The sequence below is a fragment of the Typha latifolia genome, chromosome 5 (assembly GCF_019914945.1).
Source record: "Typha latifolia isolate L0001 chromosome 5, TyphaL0001v2, whole genome shotgun sequence".
Taxonomy (NCBI): Eukaryota; Viridiplantae; Streptophyta; class Magnoliopsida; order Poales; family Typhaceae; genus Typha; species Typha latifolia.
This window is the reverse complement of record NC_133090.1, coordinates 5,060,541-5,077,282: the sequence shown is the minus strand read 5'-3', so window position 1 is coordinate 5,077,282 and position 16,742 is coordinate 5,060,541. Positions and strand designations below refer to the sequence as shown.

Genomic DNA, 16,742 nt, shown 5'->3' with positions numbered 1-16,742 from the left:
CTCCATCTATTACCACCACCATCACCCACGTTATTCCGCATTTTCGTCCCTACTACAGTTCGAATCTGTGAAGGGCGTAAATATGAAAGTTGTAGATTAGGAATTACGGATCTAGTCCAATTAGTTTTATAATTTTCGGATTACCAAAAATATCTAACGAATATTTTCCTATGGTTGCGTGGACTGATTCTTATAATACATTCAGATCTTGAAGGAATCGTTGCGTAGCCTATCTTTAGTATAAGAACCCATCAAATTAGTATCAGAGCTTATCAATTGGTATCGAAGCTTATTAAGATCGCAAAGAAAGAGGGAGATTAGAAGTTAGGAGAGAGCTTGCCAACGGTAGAGGTGGTAGGTTGGTGAAGAGGGAGGAGGGAGATTAGGGTAAAGAGAATAGAGAGAAGATAGAAAGCAAGAAATTAATAATCCAATAGCATAATAATTTTGGCTGCCATCCACACCTTTATAAAGGCTAGCCAATAAGCCATAATAATAATAATTAACCCTAATCCTAGTGGAATCTCGCCGATCGCGTTCAAATGCGCCCGATCGCGTTCGAACACACAAAAGACGTTCTCTATATGTGTGAACATGATGCATGCGTTCGAACGCGCTCGACGCACATTTCGTGTTCTCTGTATTTGCGAACCTAATGCATGTGTTTACAAAGACGTTCGAACGCGCCCTCAATTACGTTCGAAAGCGCCCTCAATTACGTTCGAACGTGCCCTCGACCATGTTCGAACGCGTCTTTATAGAAAATTTCTTTTAATGAAAATAAATAACTAATGCAATAAGAAAAGATCCTAACTAAGTGTATCAGCCCACCACGCTTCCCCAATCTTATTCTTAAGGTGAAAAGTTGAGGAAACGCTCTAAAATATTAGTCTCTAACTTTCATGTCGCGTGCGCCGCGCGTGCCTTGTGGGCGCATGGGCGTGCACGTGCCCATGTCGGGCGGGGGCGTTACATTATTGCGTTAAAATATTGACCAACATGTCACATAGACATTACCTGAGTTCCACTATATTTGGTGGTAGATGTTACAATATTAGAAAGATCCTAACGCTATCGTAGTAAGGAGAGGAATAAATACTTCAAGAATTGCACTCCAAAAAGAGTTGAGAATGAAGAGCTTAAAAAATGATAATAGCTCTTCCCTTGCAATTAGTCTCACGAAGATTTTTCTTTTAAAATAAATTTATATTTTGTGTATGAATTGGGAAGAATTTTCCTTTAAAATAAATTTATATTTTGTGTATGAATTGGGAACATATCATATCATGTTAGTGTTCTTTAGGCGAGGGTGAATCAATAAAAAATAGTGAAATTAGGAGAATTTATAATGAAAACTATAAAATAGGGAGAAAGTAAAATTGAAATACACACATACATATACATGCCAATTTTTTTTATAATTATTATCTCTATTTTTCTCTCTCTTTCTTCCACGTATGACACAACCTCTCCCCCCATCGCCTTTCTATTCTTCTCTCTTGTTATTGTCTCTCTACTAATCTCTCTCTCGCGTGGTCGCCGATTCCGCCCACTTCTGACCACCGCCGGGTAAATTCTACCAGTTCTCACAACCTCTCCCGGTAAGCTATCTCTCTCCACCTCTCTCATTTCGGCTCGGTAGGTTGTGGAGCCGATCTGCAGGCGAGAGGCCCGCCGCTGACTGGCCAGCACCGGCCGGACCGCTCCCCCGTGGCCTATTTCCTCCTCCTCTTTCTCATTTATCTCTCTTTCAGTTCTTCTTATTCTTTCTTCCTCCCGGCCGTCTCGTCACCGCAACATCGCGCGGCCGTGGCCGCCGGCGACACCACCTAATTCTCCCTTCCTTCCTCTTTCCTTTCTTCTTTCTTCTTCCTCCCGTCTCCTTGTTTTCTGCTGGCTGTGCTCGGAATAGTCGGAATAGTGTTGGGCTTGGTGTTGGAATTAATTATAAATTCGAAATTAATAAACCTATTTGATGTGGTCCATATAAAATCTATAAAATCTAAATTTGATAAGGATTCATTAGATAGTCATTATTGGATAAGAGTAATTGGGTTAGATTCATAATCTAACTCTACTTCGATGGATCGTAGAGATAAAGATATAAATATGGAATATTGAGTCCTCTCTATCCCCATAAATAAATGACAGATTTCCATCTATCTCGCATCTGACGATTTGTAGGGCAAGAGAGAGAAATATGAAATTTTTTTAGGTTTTGCTGAGGAAACAGAGATGGCTTTCTGCATTCAAAGGTTAATTAACGATGGACTAAGAAATGCTTTTTTGATTGCATATTTATTAGGCAGAACATGTGATAATCACGTTGAATCAAGATCCTGCGATTAAGAATTGTAAAGCATGTTTCGGTTATTTGTTAAGTTCTATAAATAATTGAATTTATACTTGGCTTAGTGCTGTAGCAGAAACAGTGGTGTGTCGAGCCCAACATTATAGCTGATGTATTCCTTTTCCTTTTTCTTTTTCTTATTCATTTTATTTTCTTTAGCTAATGTGAATTATATTATGAATTGTAAATGTTTTTGATAATATTTTGTGCAAGGTAGGACTATTACAATGACTGATTTATGCATAACTATAAGAGTTTGTATATAAATATACTTACTAATGCAGACTTTTACATAAGAGTAATAATCATAGAATGATTAAATTATACTTAGATTCTTATATACTTATTTTCTTATTTATACTTAATATGTATTTTTTCTATTATACGTTTTATACGAAAAGAGAATAGCTATTATATGTCTAATCTAGAATTACCAATTAATATTAGCATTATGGGAATTATATATCAAAATATAAATTTAATTATTAAACAAGAATAATATGAGTAATTATGAATCCAATGAACTCTTGTATTGTATCCAAAATTCCAAATTGATTTAGGTAGATAAAAGACTAACTTTATATTACATAAATGATTTTAGATTCTAAACCCCCTTATTCAAGACTCTGCGAACCTCGCCAGTGAGGCAGTGACGTCCATTTGATGTGAAGAGTAGTTATTGAGTATTCTATAATTACACAGTGAGTAGTCTTATCTCTTAACACATTTCTCAAAATAGGATAAATTATGTAAATATTGTGTGTGCTTCTTGTTTGGACGTTCAACATGATTGTACAATTGTATATAGAGGTAATTAGGTTGAGCATATTATTCATACCTTATTTGTTAAAGTGATCTTGAGCATGGGTATGCATTTAAGATAAAGAGGATTTGAGAATGCATGACATCATATTCTCTTTGACTATTCTATCAATTAAATTCATGATATACATAACCTGTTAAAGTATTAGATAATTGATAATCTACTCATTTGCAAACATTACGCATTACAAATGATGTTGCACAACAATACAATAGGGTACTTATTAATTATATATATATATATGTATGTATATATATACGGGATTTTATTTGGAAGATGGTGTGGAATATTAAATCAAAACTTTTGATGAATTGGCAGATTTAGGTGATATAAAGATTAACTTCATTAGTGAAATGTCAATTATGGAAACCTATACTAGGGGACAATAGAGTAGTGCAATCTATAGGCATTCTCCATCCCCATTCGCCCCGCCATTGCTGCCACTATAATAACTGCAGCCAATCTATAGGCATTCTCCATCCCCATTCCTCTGTTCTGTGTCGGTTATTGTGGTGGCGTGTAGGTTTTCTCGCTGCCTATCACCGTTCGCTGCCGCTTCTACCTCGCTGTTGTGGCTGTGGGTATTAGACCCTTTTGTTTTTTGGCGTGGCTTTATAATTTCCTTTATTTTTCTATTTATTTGGTTGATTTCTGTTGGTTGGGGAATCTTCTCTTGCCTTTTGGAAATTCACAGGACCGTGCAGCTTCAACTACTGGATTGTGACGGAGCCGCAAGTTAATATTAGGTCCTTCATGTCTGTCCATCTGCTAGGGCTGTGCTTTGATGTATTTTGTTTTATGCTTTAGAGCTTTGATATCTTGTATTCCTTTCTTGTGATGCTTACTGTTGAACCAATCTAGTTGCTTTATTTGTGTCTTAACATTGATGACATAGTTTTGCTCTCATATGCTCTCAAAATGGGCCTCTTGGCTCATAGGATGTTTGTACAAAAATGCTATCTATGTCAGAAAATTGTTTTTAAGATGAGTCTAAAAGCGGTACATTTTGCACCAAACAAAACCAGATCTATTTCTAAAAATAGTTTAAATCCTCACCTATTCCTGCAATAAGGTTGGAAAAAAGAATTATTTGCAAAATGAAAGTCATTTTGGGTTATGGCTACCTTGGATTAATGAATTTTCATTTCCTTTCAGAGAATTGCTCCGCTCCCATGTGCAAAACAACTATTTATTGAAGCTTGTGTTGGAATAAAAAGCCAATAAACCATGGCGTCGCAATCTTCTTCTCCTGCCTTCTCTCCACCATATCCAAGCGCTGCCAGAATCGCAGATTCCCCTTGCTTCCCACAGTATACCGCTTCTCTCAAGTGTGAGATTTCTACTTCCTTCTCCTTCCACGCATCTCAACAACCTTCCATGCACATATGTTGTCATACATCTTCTTTCACGAAACGCTCTTCTTTTCCAAATTGTCATTCTTGCCTCGATGAATCTTTTTTTTTTTTTTTCAATTCTTTTATGCTTGTCTGAGGTGGATTGGATGCACTTTATATGATTATTGCGTAGGAAGATATGAAGATCATATACAGAATTAGCCCTTAATTGCAGATCATCTTATTCTAAATTTTGTTCTGAATTGTTCATGGTTGTTTGTTTTCTGCTGAATTATGATGGATAATTGGGTGAATGTAACTTGTATCATACTAAAGACTTATTTTATTTATATGATGTCTTAGGATAGGGGAGTAACAATATATTAGTAATATATTTGTTGGTGAGAATTTAATAAATGGTAGTGTTGTTAATAATTCATTTCTATGAGAATAAAAAATTACTGCTTGATTTTGCTGTAACTTAGTCCTTATGCTTCAGTTTTTCAGAAGGGAAATGATGCAAAACGTGGTGGAGAGGGAGATGGAGGAAAGTAAGAAAGAAAGGAATGAGGTTTTACACCTCCACCCTAAAAATGGTTTCACACCAAAATTCTCTGGAGAGCAAATTCATATAAACTTTCACTAACCTCCAAAGAAAATATAACGGCTCTATATATAGATCCACAATAGAATTAAGCAAAAGACACCCTACATAGGAAATAAACAAAAGACATTCTAAATAAATAAAAATGATAACCAAATCCCTATAGGAGGGATCATTAATTGTCGGCCCCTCCTGCGCTGGTACACACACCATCGAGTCCTATCATTGACGTCCGCATCAAGAAATCTTCTTAAATTGGTAAAAGAATTCGACAATTGCTGCTCTGCTCTGCTCTGCTGTTCTCATACTGCTCTAAGATATCAGAGTGATGCACCTCTAAATCGTGGCGATCAAGCCACGTGTCATCAGATGTAGGTCATCCTTTCCAACGTACTAGATATCGTTGTGTTTCACCTTCTCTAGTTGAAATAATCTCATCATCTAAATTTTATCAATTTCGTCTGTTGTGTTAGGTAGAATATTGGAAAGTGAAGGTAAAGAGGGTCTCTCATAAACAGGCTCAATAGTAGGCTCAGTATCTAGTGGGTTATTTGGGGTAAAATCTGGACTTTTATAAGCTACTAGATCCTCAATATTAAAAATAGAACTGATGCTGAAATCATTGGGGAGATCTAGAACATAAACATTATCATTAATTTTCTTGAGAATTTTAAAAGGTTCGGCACTTCGTGCATGCAACTTTTTGACAGTTCCGGGTGGGAACAGTTCCGGACATATCCGGACCATCACATAGTCTTGAACATTAAATTCTTTGAATTTTCTTCTTAGATCAGCTTGAATTTTATAATTGGTATTATTTTGATGCAAGTCATGAATATGTGATGCAAGTCATGAATATGTGATGCGGATGCAGACGCAGACTCAGACAATCTATAAATGTTGGGACATAGGAATGAGATCTATAGGTTGTCTAGGTTTATAACCATATACTACCTTAGTTGGACTTAGACCTATTGATCTATTAATAGATTTATTATATGCAAATTCAGCAGTTGGCAGTTTTTGATCCTAGTCTCTTTGATTCTCGCCGACAGGAGTTTTCAGTAGGTTATCTAAACTCCTATTGACTACTTCAGTTTGCTCGTCATTTTGTGGGTGGAAAGCGGTTGAATACTGAAGCTTGGTTCCCATCTTATGCTATAGGGTTTTCCAAAAATAGCTAGTGAATTTCATATTCCTATCTGATACAATAGTTTTTGATAGCCCATCCAGTTTAATGATTTCATCAAAATAGATTTTAGCAACTCGAGAGATGTCAAAAGTTTGATAACAGAGTATAAAGTAGGCCATCTTTAAAAATCGATCCACTACCACAAGAATAGAATCGTGCTTTCGGGTGGTCTTTGGAAGTCCAAGTACGAAGCCCATACTAACATCTTGCTAAGGACAATTAGGAATAGGTAGAGGCGTGTACAATCCCGTATTTTGCTTTCGCTGCTTAGTAAGTTGACATGCGTGACATCGACTAACAAGTCTCATAACATCTCTCTTTAGGTTTAGCCAGAAAAATCGATGTTTCATAGCTTTAATAATTTTCGTATGCCCAAAATGTCCTGCTAAACCCCCCGCATGTAAATCCCAAATTAAAATTTCCCTTAACGAGGTGCTGGGAATGCATAACTTTCGAGATTTAAGTAGATAACCATCCTGCAAAATGAAACCATCTATTTTTTGAGTCACTCCGTTGCTTAATAAATTGTAAACTTCATGAAAATTCGGACATGATTCATATTCAGTTTTGATTTTATCAAATCCTAGTACTTCTGCATTCATTTTTGGAAGAAGAATCATACGACGACTCAGTGCATCACCACTTTGTTGGTCTGCTCCAGATTTGTGTTGCAAGGTGTATGTATAGTCCTAGATAAATTCAACCCATCTGCCGTGTCTAGCATTAAGCTTCTTTTAGGAGTTCAAGTAACGAAGAGCTTCATGGTTAGAGAAGATTACGAATTCTTGAGGGAGCAAATAATGTCTCTAGTGGCGAAGAGATTAAACCACAGCATAAAATTCCTTATTTTAAGTGGTATACCGTTGTCTAGTTTCATTCAGCTTTTCACTAAAGTAGGCAATGAGATGACTTTCTTGGCTCCGAATTTCTCCTATACCAACTCCAGAAGCATCACAAGCAACCTCAAAAACTTTAGTAAAATTAGGGAGTTGCATGATAGGAGCTTCCACTATTTTCTTCTTGATTTCAATGAAAGCTCTAGTGGCACTTGTTGATCACTCAAATTCACCCTTCTTGAGGCATTCGGTTATTGGAGCCATAATGGTACTAAATCCCCTGATGAACTAATGATAGAAGGTAGCGAGCCCAATGAAAACTTTTCACGTCTCTTATGGTACGAGGTTCAGGCTATTCATTAATAGCTTTAACCTTATCAAGGTCAATAGACACTCCTTCAGATAAAACAATGAAATCTAAGAAAACAACTTTGTTTGTCAGAAAGGTATATTTCTTAGGGTTTGCATACAGTTGCTCTTTCCTCAAGACAGCGCAGACTTGACGAAGATGATCTATATATTGCTCCCGAGATCGACCGTATATAAGGATGTTATCAAAGTATACGACTAAAAATTGTCCCATAAAAGGTCGTAATATTTGAGTCATCATTCTCATAAAAGTACTCGGAGTATTAGTCAAGCCAAAAGGCATGACCATCCATTCATATAACTCATATTTTGTTTTAAACGTAGTCTTCTATTATTCGTCAGGGCGTATATGAATTTGGTGTTAGCCACTTTTTAAATCTATTTTTGAAAAGATCGTGGTCCCTGCCATCATGTCTAGTATGTCATCCAAATGAGGAATGAGAAAATGATATTTTACCGTTATTCGATTAATGGCCTAGCTGTCGACGCACATACGCTAAATTTCATCTTTCTTTGGTGTTAACAATGCGGGAGCTGCAAGAACTTAAGGCTTTCCTTCAAAAAGATTTTTCTCAATAACTCGTCAACTTGTCGTTTGAGTTCAGCATGTTTAGTTGGGTTAAGTCGGTAATAAGGCAAGTTAGGAAGAGAAGCACCCGTGATGAAATTGATAGCATGTTGAATATCTCACATTGGTGGCAATTTATCCAAGAGATCCTTCGAAAAGACATCTGAGAATTTCTCAATCACGACAGTGGCTTCAAATGGAATCGATTTATTAGGCTTATTCAAGATTTCTCGAGCAGCAAGAATCAGAATAGGAATTCCTTTACTCATCTCGCGTTCAATGCCTCGCACACTAATCAAGCTGACTTTACTGTTCGAGTGGATGGGATCAGACTTTTTTTCCACCTTACCATTTCTAGGCTGTGATGGAAGAATTTTGATCTTCTTACCTTCGTGTTCAAACATGCAGATATTTAAACGACCATAAATATGCACTTCATTATCAAATAGTTAAGGTCTTGTTTCGTAATTCCTTAAGATGTGGCTAGGTTTGGACTCCTCTAAGTCTTGAACTAAGCTATAGGTTTTTTTCCAAAGTATCAATGTTACGGGCAAAAAGTTCACTTCTCAAATCTTCGCGCAGGCCAGTCCTAAATCTGGACAAGATTTGCATAGGGGTTTCCAGTTCGATCACGCTGCACCGAACTAGCAGTTCATCAAAAGCTGCAACGTAATCCTTAGCTGACTTACTCCCTTGGGTAAGTTGGTTCTATCTGTTTGGAAGTCTAGGGTAATAATAAGGTGTGGGATATTTACGTTTTAGTTCATTTTTCATATCAGCCCAAATTTCAATTGAAAGCTCACCCCTAATCTCACAAAATCTCAACGTTGGTCCAGTATTGATTTGCTTGCCCAGTCAATTTCATGGCAGCAAACCTGACCTTATGGATTTTCGACATATCATACCATTTGAAGTAACGGTCCATGTTTTTGATCCAGTCCAAGTAGTACTGCGAATTTAAATGATCATCAAATATTGGAGCATCAACTTTAATGCTTTGAAAGTACCGTTCATCAGGATCTCGCTTATTCCCTTGAAAGTGTTGACGAGGTAAAGGAGTAGGAGATTCACCACGTTCAGGGTCAAGGCAGTAATTATCTTGAGGAGCGGTGTGCTCACGGGGTCTTCCTACCTTATGTAGTCATTCATTGGTCACCCGTTGGTACTTAAGCAAAGTATCCTAAGTATCTCTAACTTGTTGAGCTAAGATACCTAGTTGACCCATAATATCGTCGAGCTTCTTAATAAGTTCGAGATCCATATTGCTACTGCTGGACTCACTTCAATCACTTCGGAGATAAGCCTTACCTCTACGTGTTGGCATACACTAATATGCAATGAATGCGTTAAGTATTGCTTTTATTTTATTTTATGCTTGCTAATTTAAACAAAATGAAATAGTGGTCTAACCTAATGGAATGCAGACATCCCCTAAATTTGATCCAAATACAAATGTCTTGATCTAAATGATATGATATGATATGCAGTTAAGAAAATCTTAAAAGTGAATACTTTAGTTGAATTTAAATTTCTAATTAGGAGATTCAAAGACTAATGCCAAGATTTAATAATTTTTAAACAAAAGTCACATTTAATAAATGCCAAACCTTTTAAATTTTTTTCTAAAAATTAGCATAATACTAATATTCTATTCGACACAGTTCAACTCTTAATATCAGGACTAAAGCATATAAGATTTTTATGTAATCTCTCCCTCACTATATGTGGACAGCTGATACATTTAGTTAGGATCTTTACTTACTGCATTAGTTGTTTATTTTCATTAAAATAAAATTCCTATAGGTCGCGTTCGAACGCAGGAGGGATCGCGTTCGAACGCAGGAGGGATCGCGTTCGAACGCAGGAGGGATCGCGTTCGAACGCCTTTGCGAACGTCTGCATCAGATTCGTAAAATATAGAGGACGCGAAAAGTGCGTTCGAACGCGGTCAGGAGAGTTCGAACGCCACGTTCGAATATCTGCATCGCTTTCGCACATATAGAGAACGTCTTTTGTGCATTCGAACGCGATCGGGCGTGTTCGAACGCGATCGACGGGAATCCTCTAGAATTAGGGTTACTTATTGTTTTAGAACTTGTTAGCTAGCCTCTATAAATATGTGGATGGCAGCTAAATTCATTATACTATTAGATTATTAATTTCTTGCCTCCTATCTTCTCTCTAATCCCTCTCCCTCCTCCCTCTTCACCAACCTATCTCTCTCGACTGTTGAGTTCTCCATCTTTTTTAGGATCTAGACCACTTCTTCCCTTTTGTCTATATCCCTTAACCACATTCACTCTCCACCTTTATCTCCATAATCATCCATAACTATAATATCCACTCCACCCATCACCACCACCATCACCCACGTTATTTCGTATTTTCGTCTCAGTTGCAGTTCGAATCTACGAAGGGGCACAAAAATTGTAGATCAGGGAGTTACGAATCTAATCCACCTGGTTTCGTAATTTTCTGACTACAGAAGAATATCTGATGAATATTTTTCCATGATTGCGCGGACTGATTCCTATAATAAATTCAGATCTTGAAAGAATTATTTCGTAGCCGACCTTTTGGTACAAGAACCCATCAATTTGGTATCAGAGCCAGGTTAACCTCAGACCTCCATTAATGGTGGAAACAAAGAAGATGACATCAACAAGGAGACCAATGGAGAGCACACCGACAAGAGAAGACTCAACCCACGATTACCCTAATCGTGAGGCTGAATTCTTTGGAGCGACTACGGCAGGACCGAGTCAACCAACGTCCATGGGTGTGAATATAGGCTTGGCGGATGAACTTAGGGGTATGTTCCAAATATTGCTGCATAGAGTTGATGCAATACAAAAGGATCACAATGATCTAAAGGAATATATCATGAACCGATCGACTTCGTCATCTCCTCGACGAAGATCGGTACCTCAAGAAGGACCAGCGATGGAACCACACCGATCCGATACCCCACAGGTCTAGGTGCGACATGTTAGTGTCAATGATTCCCTCTGACCTATGCCTACACATCATCCCCCACCTCCGATACAAAATCCAAGACCGGCGGTGGTGGAACCCTAGAGACGTGTGGCACCGGTGCGCTTCGTTGATGAGGAGGATTGGCATTTTGAGGATGAGGTTGATCCCTTTGGAGATGGTGATGGACGTGCTCGAGGATTTAGAGAAGGTGATCAACATGCACAAAAGTTCAGACCTGAACCACAGATCTTTCGCAAACTCGACAATGCTATTCGTGGGAAAACCGTATGTTTGGATTTTCCAAAATTCTAAGGCGGTGATCCAACGGATTGGGTGTTTCAAGTTAAACAATACTTTAATTGTCAAGGGACAACGGAGGACGCAAAGGTCCAGATGGCAAGCTTTCACCTCCAAGGAACGGTATTGCATTGGTATAAATCGGTTATTTGTAGTGGAGGATTTACAGGATGGGCTGACTTTTGTAGGAGGATTACACGCAGATTTGGAATAGCGGCATATGAAGATTTTGCTGCCACATTAAGCAAGATGGTTCAGAGTATGATCGTATTGGAGTACCAAGCTGAGTTTGAAAGAGTTAGTAGTTGTTGTGAGCCACCTTGGCCCGAACCGACATTAATGAGCACATTTATTTTAGGGCTGCGAGAGGAGATACAAGCGGATGTTCGTGCTCTTTGTACTACTACTCTTGAGGAGGTCTTTGAGAAGGTCGTGAGGATAGAGCAAAAGCATAAGGCTCTAAAGATGACAGCGAAAACCAATTGGGGCAACCAAGATAGGCGGTTTGCACCTAGAACGTCGGCTAGAGATTCTGTGGGTTAAAAAACAGCGGCTGCAAGTACTAGACCATGACTACCTTTGAGACATTCTTCCGATGTTAGAGGAGGCACAAGACCGCTCAAACTCTCACACCTGCCTAGGTGGAGGAGCGAAGAGCGAAGGGTCTTTGCTTTCGATGCGATGAATATTTCACTCCCGGTCATCGGTGCTCTAAACCGATTGGGAGTGTGATGCTCATTGACGGTCTCGAGGAGGATGATGAGGTTGTTGATGATGGAGAGTGTCTAGAGGAGGTCCATGAAGAGGCTGTTGTGGAGGGTGCGGAGAAAGATATCCAAGCTGAAATATCGATGCATGCATATTCGGGTACTTCTGCACTGAGGATGTTATGGGTAGACAGACTCGTTAGAAAGCATTGTGTGCACATTTTCATCGATTCCGAGAGTACACACAACTAGAATTAGGGTTACTTATTGTTTTAGGACTTGTTAGCTAGCCTCTATAAATATGTGGATGGCAGCCAAATTTATTATGCTATTGGATTATTGATTTCTTGCCTTCTATCTTTTTTTTAATCCCTCTCCCTCCTCACTAACCTACCACCTCTACCGTTGGCAAGGACTCTCCTAACTTCTAATCTCGACGACTTCTTCCTCTTCGTCTATATCCTTTAACCACATTCACCCTCCACCTTCATCTCCATAATCATCCATAACCGTAACATCCACTCCACATGTCACCACCACCATCACTCACGTTATTTCATGTTTTCGTTCCAGTTGCAGTTCGAATCTGCGAAGGGCGTAAATACGAAAATTGTAGATCAGGGAGTTACGAATCTAATCCATTTAGTTTCGTAATTTTCTGACTACAAGAGAATATCTGACAAATATTTTCCCACGATTGCGCTGACAGATTCCTGTAATAAATCTAAATCTTGAAGGAATTATTCCGTAGCCGACCTTTTGGTACAAGAACCCATCAACAGCAAGAACTGATAAAAGTTTAGAGATGATGCTAGAAAAAGATGGCCAAAAAATATTTAATACGATGAAAAGAGCGTGTACCTGACTATTTGAAAAAATGAAATTTAATTTTTTTTTCACCCTTCTTCTTTCTCCTCTCTTCATCCACTATTACTTGTGGTGCAGGTCCCTTTTGTCCAGCACCAATGAATAACTCAACAACAATGTTGGCAGCATCGACGGCATTGCCTGAGACAGTGGAGAGATTGAACGGTCCGGCGGTGATGGTCGCAGTCAGCTACGGTGGGGAACAAGGCACGACGATCACTCCCTTTGGTAGTAGCGGTCAATCTCTGTGAAGGTGACGGGAGATCAAGGCATGGGTGTCGACGTCGGCGTCGTCAGTGATGGGTGCAGGCATCAAGAGGGACGGCGTTGCCGGTGAAGAATGAAGTTGGCGGCAGAGGAGGGTGTCGCTGTCGTGAAGTCCTGGTAGCGGCGGCGTCGCCGTCGTCAGGTGGAGCAAACGGGTTGAGGCAGCGTCGTTGGATGGAGCAATGGCATCGAGGGGGACGTCCTCGGGTGGAGCGACGGTGTCGAGGCGGCATTGTCGGGGCGGGGTAGAGTCGGGGAGGCGTCGTTGAGGCGACGTCATCAGGGACTTGACGGCGTCGCGACAGTAGTGATGGGGAATTGGGCTAGGGCTCGGTGTGAGATGAGGGGAGGTTGGGGATGAAGATGGTTAACGGGTTGAGGGGTTAGATTAATAGGTTTTGGATTAATGGGTTTTGGGTTTAAGCTTGATGGGTTTAATGGGATTGCGTTGGGTTGGAAGTATTTGGGTTAATGGGTGTGAGTGAGTTTGGGTTGGGTGGCTAATGGGTTTGGGCTGATTTGAATGGGTTCGTTTCACTTTACGGGGGGGAGGGGATTTCGAAAATTAGGAATATTGGAGAGAAGAAAAAAAAGTTGTTTGGTAGAGGTTTAGGAAAGAAAGGATTTGTTGGGATGTTGAGAAGAAAAAGAAAATTTGGTAGGAAGTTTTGGGAAAGAAGGAATTTGTTGGGATTTTAACAGAAATTAAGAGCCAAAAATAGAAATTTTGAAATTTCAAAATATTGAAAATTTGAATATATATATATATATATTTACAGCAAAAGAGACGTGCTGTCTTCTTTTTTTTCAATCTATAATGAAAATAAAGATGGATCTAGGCAGTAGATTACTGAATAATGCAATAATAATTAATTTTTTGAAGGACTTGGCATCTTACGTGATGGTGATTTTGCTATGATAACGGACTCTTTTTATTCTTCGTCAACGGTAATTTCTTCGCTCATCGTGTGTCGGATTTCTTAACGTTTCGGTGTTCGTGGAGCGATTGGTCGTGCGAAGAACAAATGTGGAGCGGCGTAGAATCCAAGAGGAGGGATGTTCATAAACTGAGATCCTTTGCTCTAATACTAAAAATAATGTAAAACGTGGTGGAGAGAGATAGAGGAAAGTAAGAAAGAAAGGAATGAAGTTTCACACCTCCACCCTAAAAATGATTTCACACCAAAATTCTCTAGAGAGCAAATTCATATAAACTTTCATTAACCTCAAAAGAAAATATAACGGGTCTATATATAGATCTACAATAGAATTAAGCAAAAGACACCCTACATAGGAAATAAACAAAAGACATTCCAAATAAATAAAAATCATAACCAAATCCCTATAGGAGGGATCATCAATTATCGGCGCCTCCTGCGCTGGTACACACGCCATCGAGTCCTATCAGTGACGTCCGCATCAAGAAATCTTCTTAAATTGGTAAAAACTTTTTTCTATGTATACAACTTGAGAAAATAATATTGTGTTTTGCATTAATCAAGGAATAATTTTCAGATAACTCTGATTGACAAAGTATGTGCCTATGAGTTTTTGCCATGTTATTGTCAATGCTAGAAATTGATAACCTTTTAAATTTTAATTGAATAGGACAAATTAAAAGTGGAAGGTAAAGAGAAATTATCTGATCTGAAAGAGATTGGAATCTGCATACTTGATTCTTCTTTTGATCCCTCTAAAGTTGATATTTGCATGTATACCCCCTTAAAACACACATTTTTGTATCTATATCTTTTAAAATCTTTATTTTTTGATTGGATACCCCTTGCAATTAACCTTACTGAAATGTAATTGGTAGGGTATCTGTGCAAAAAACATAAGTTTTGAGGGGTATATATGCAAACATCAACTAGAGGGGCATACAAGTAAATATCATATTTTGTAAGGGTATACATGCAAAAAATACCTTTTTTTTTCACAACTGTTCCTTTTCAAAGAAAATTCTTACCCTGTTTGAAAATGAAACACAAAGCTACCTCATAGCGAACTCTTTCAGGAAAAGCTATTCATATTTTGTTACAAAATTGCTCAATGCTATACAAAGCTGGACAAAGCATACATCTTCCAAAAGATAACACATTTAGCACCAAAAACTAATCACCGAAATATAATGATTTCCAATTCTTTCCTTAATTATTCCTGCTTTCTTCTGCATTTAACATGATCAAATATGCTGGGTTCTTTCCTGGAAACAACATCTATACCTATTCTTCTCTCATTTTCCAATTAAATATATAGGAAGGGTTTAATGTTTCCTTTATAATTATGAATTTTCTTTTTACCTCTCTAAGAAGAAAGGCATATATCCTGACACCTCTTTGATTTACTTCCAAACTCTTTTTCTTCTCCGTGCAGTCCATAAAAATAAAATGTAAGTGTATCTTCTGTTGGTACTGAAAGCCACACTCATCCAATTCTGAACTTTCTTGATTACCTTCCAATTAGTGAATAGATCCTTACATTTTTTTCATTTCTGTCATGGGAAACACATGTTTCACTTCCTGTTGTGAGGATATCAATCTGACAAATCAATCATGTAAAAGCTCACCTTTGAGGGTACTTCTAACTTCCAAGTTAATGGATAGAATGATATCAATCTCCGTGTTGCTCTGAAATTATACCAAGTCTTGGCAAATATAGGCACTATCAGTTGCCAGCCTCGAATCATTTGATCTCTTTTAGGATTCAACAAGGCAACATATTTACTTACCTTGCTTTTCACTTTTCGTAGTTCACGCAACATTCTTCCACTTATGATTTGCCATTAATTTCCATTCTACATCTTCATTCCATGCAACAAAGAACAGATTCAGAAACATAGTTCTTATTTATATTCATCTACATTTTCAAACTACATTGCTCTCCATTTCTTTTATGAGAATGTATTCTGCAGTAAACCTCTCTGAATGACTGAAAATTTTCCTCACCACTCTTCATTTCTATGTTGAATGTTTTTTTGTTCATATTATATCTTTTTACATGGCCTAAAAGAATCCCATTGAATTCTTCTATAGTATATGTGTTATTATTATGCAAATTTATAACTGATAAGTCCTTAACTCACTTTGGGGGACTCATGGGTCCCCACTCTCCACCTGCTCTTGACTAACAATACCATGTTGATTCAATCAAATCTGTAATATCTAGACTTCCATACTCTTGCTTTTTATAGCTCCCTAGCCACACTCTAATTTTGTTCTAAAACATATTAGTATTGTATTATGTAACATTTTGTGAAAAGTATCTATTTATTATTTAGTGAAATTATGCATTATAATTCTTTTGTCATCAATTTATGGATGTTAATTATTGTCTAATCATTAGTTTTACCATGCAAGCTCTTGGGGTTCAATGTGTGGTTCACCAAATTGGATGGTACGCTAAACCAACGATGGCTGTGCTAGTGGCATGTGCTGTAGGCACGCATTTATAATATTTTTAGTAAACTTTTAAAGGTATTTAGAGATGTTTTTAGATTTTTGGTATGTCAATTTTTGGTTTTTGGTTTAAATATATATATTAAAACCTATATTA

At 38.0% G+C, this 16,742-nt stretch overlaps 1 protein-coding gene across 1 annotated transcript in view; it reads left to right on the top strand.

Moving 5' to 3' along the window:
• The first annotated feature begins 1,448 nt into the window (after window positions 1-1,448).
• Window positions 1,449-16,742, top strand: part of LOC140788824 (uncharacterized) — a 29,231-nt gene continuing 13,937 nt past the window's right edge. The window contains exons 1-2 of the mRNA XM_073138295.1: window positions 1,449-1,601; window positions 4,329-4,503. Coding sequence (XP_072994396.1) covers window positions 4,401-4,503 — 103 coding nt within the window. The 5' untranslated portion in view covers window positions 1,449-1,601; window positions 4,329-4,400. The remainder of the gene's footprint in view (window positions 1,602-4,328; window positions 4,504-16,742) is intronic.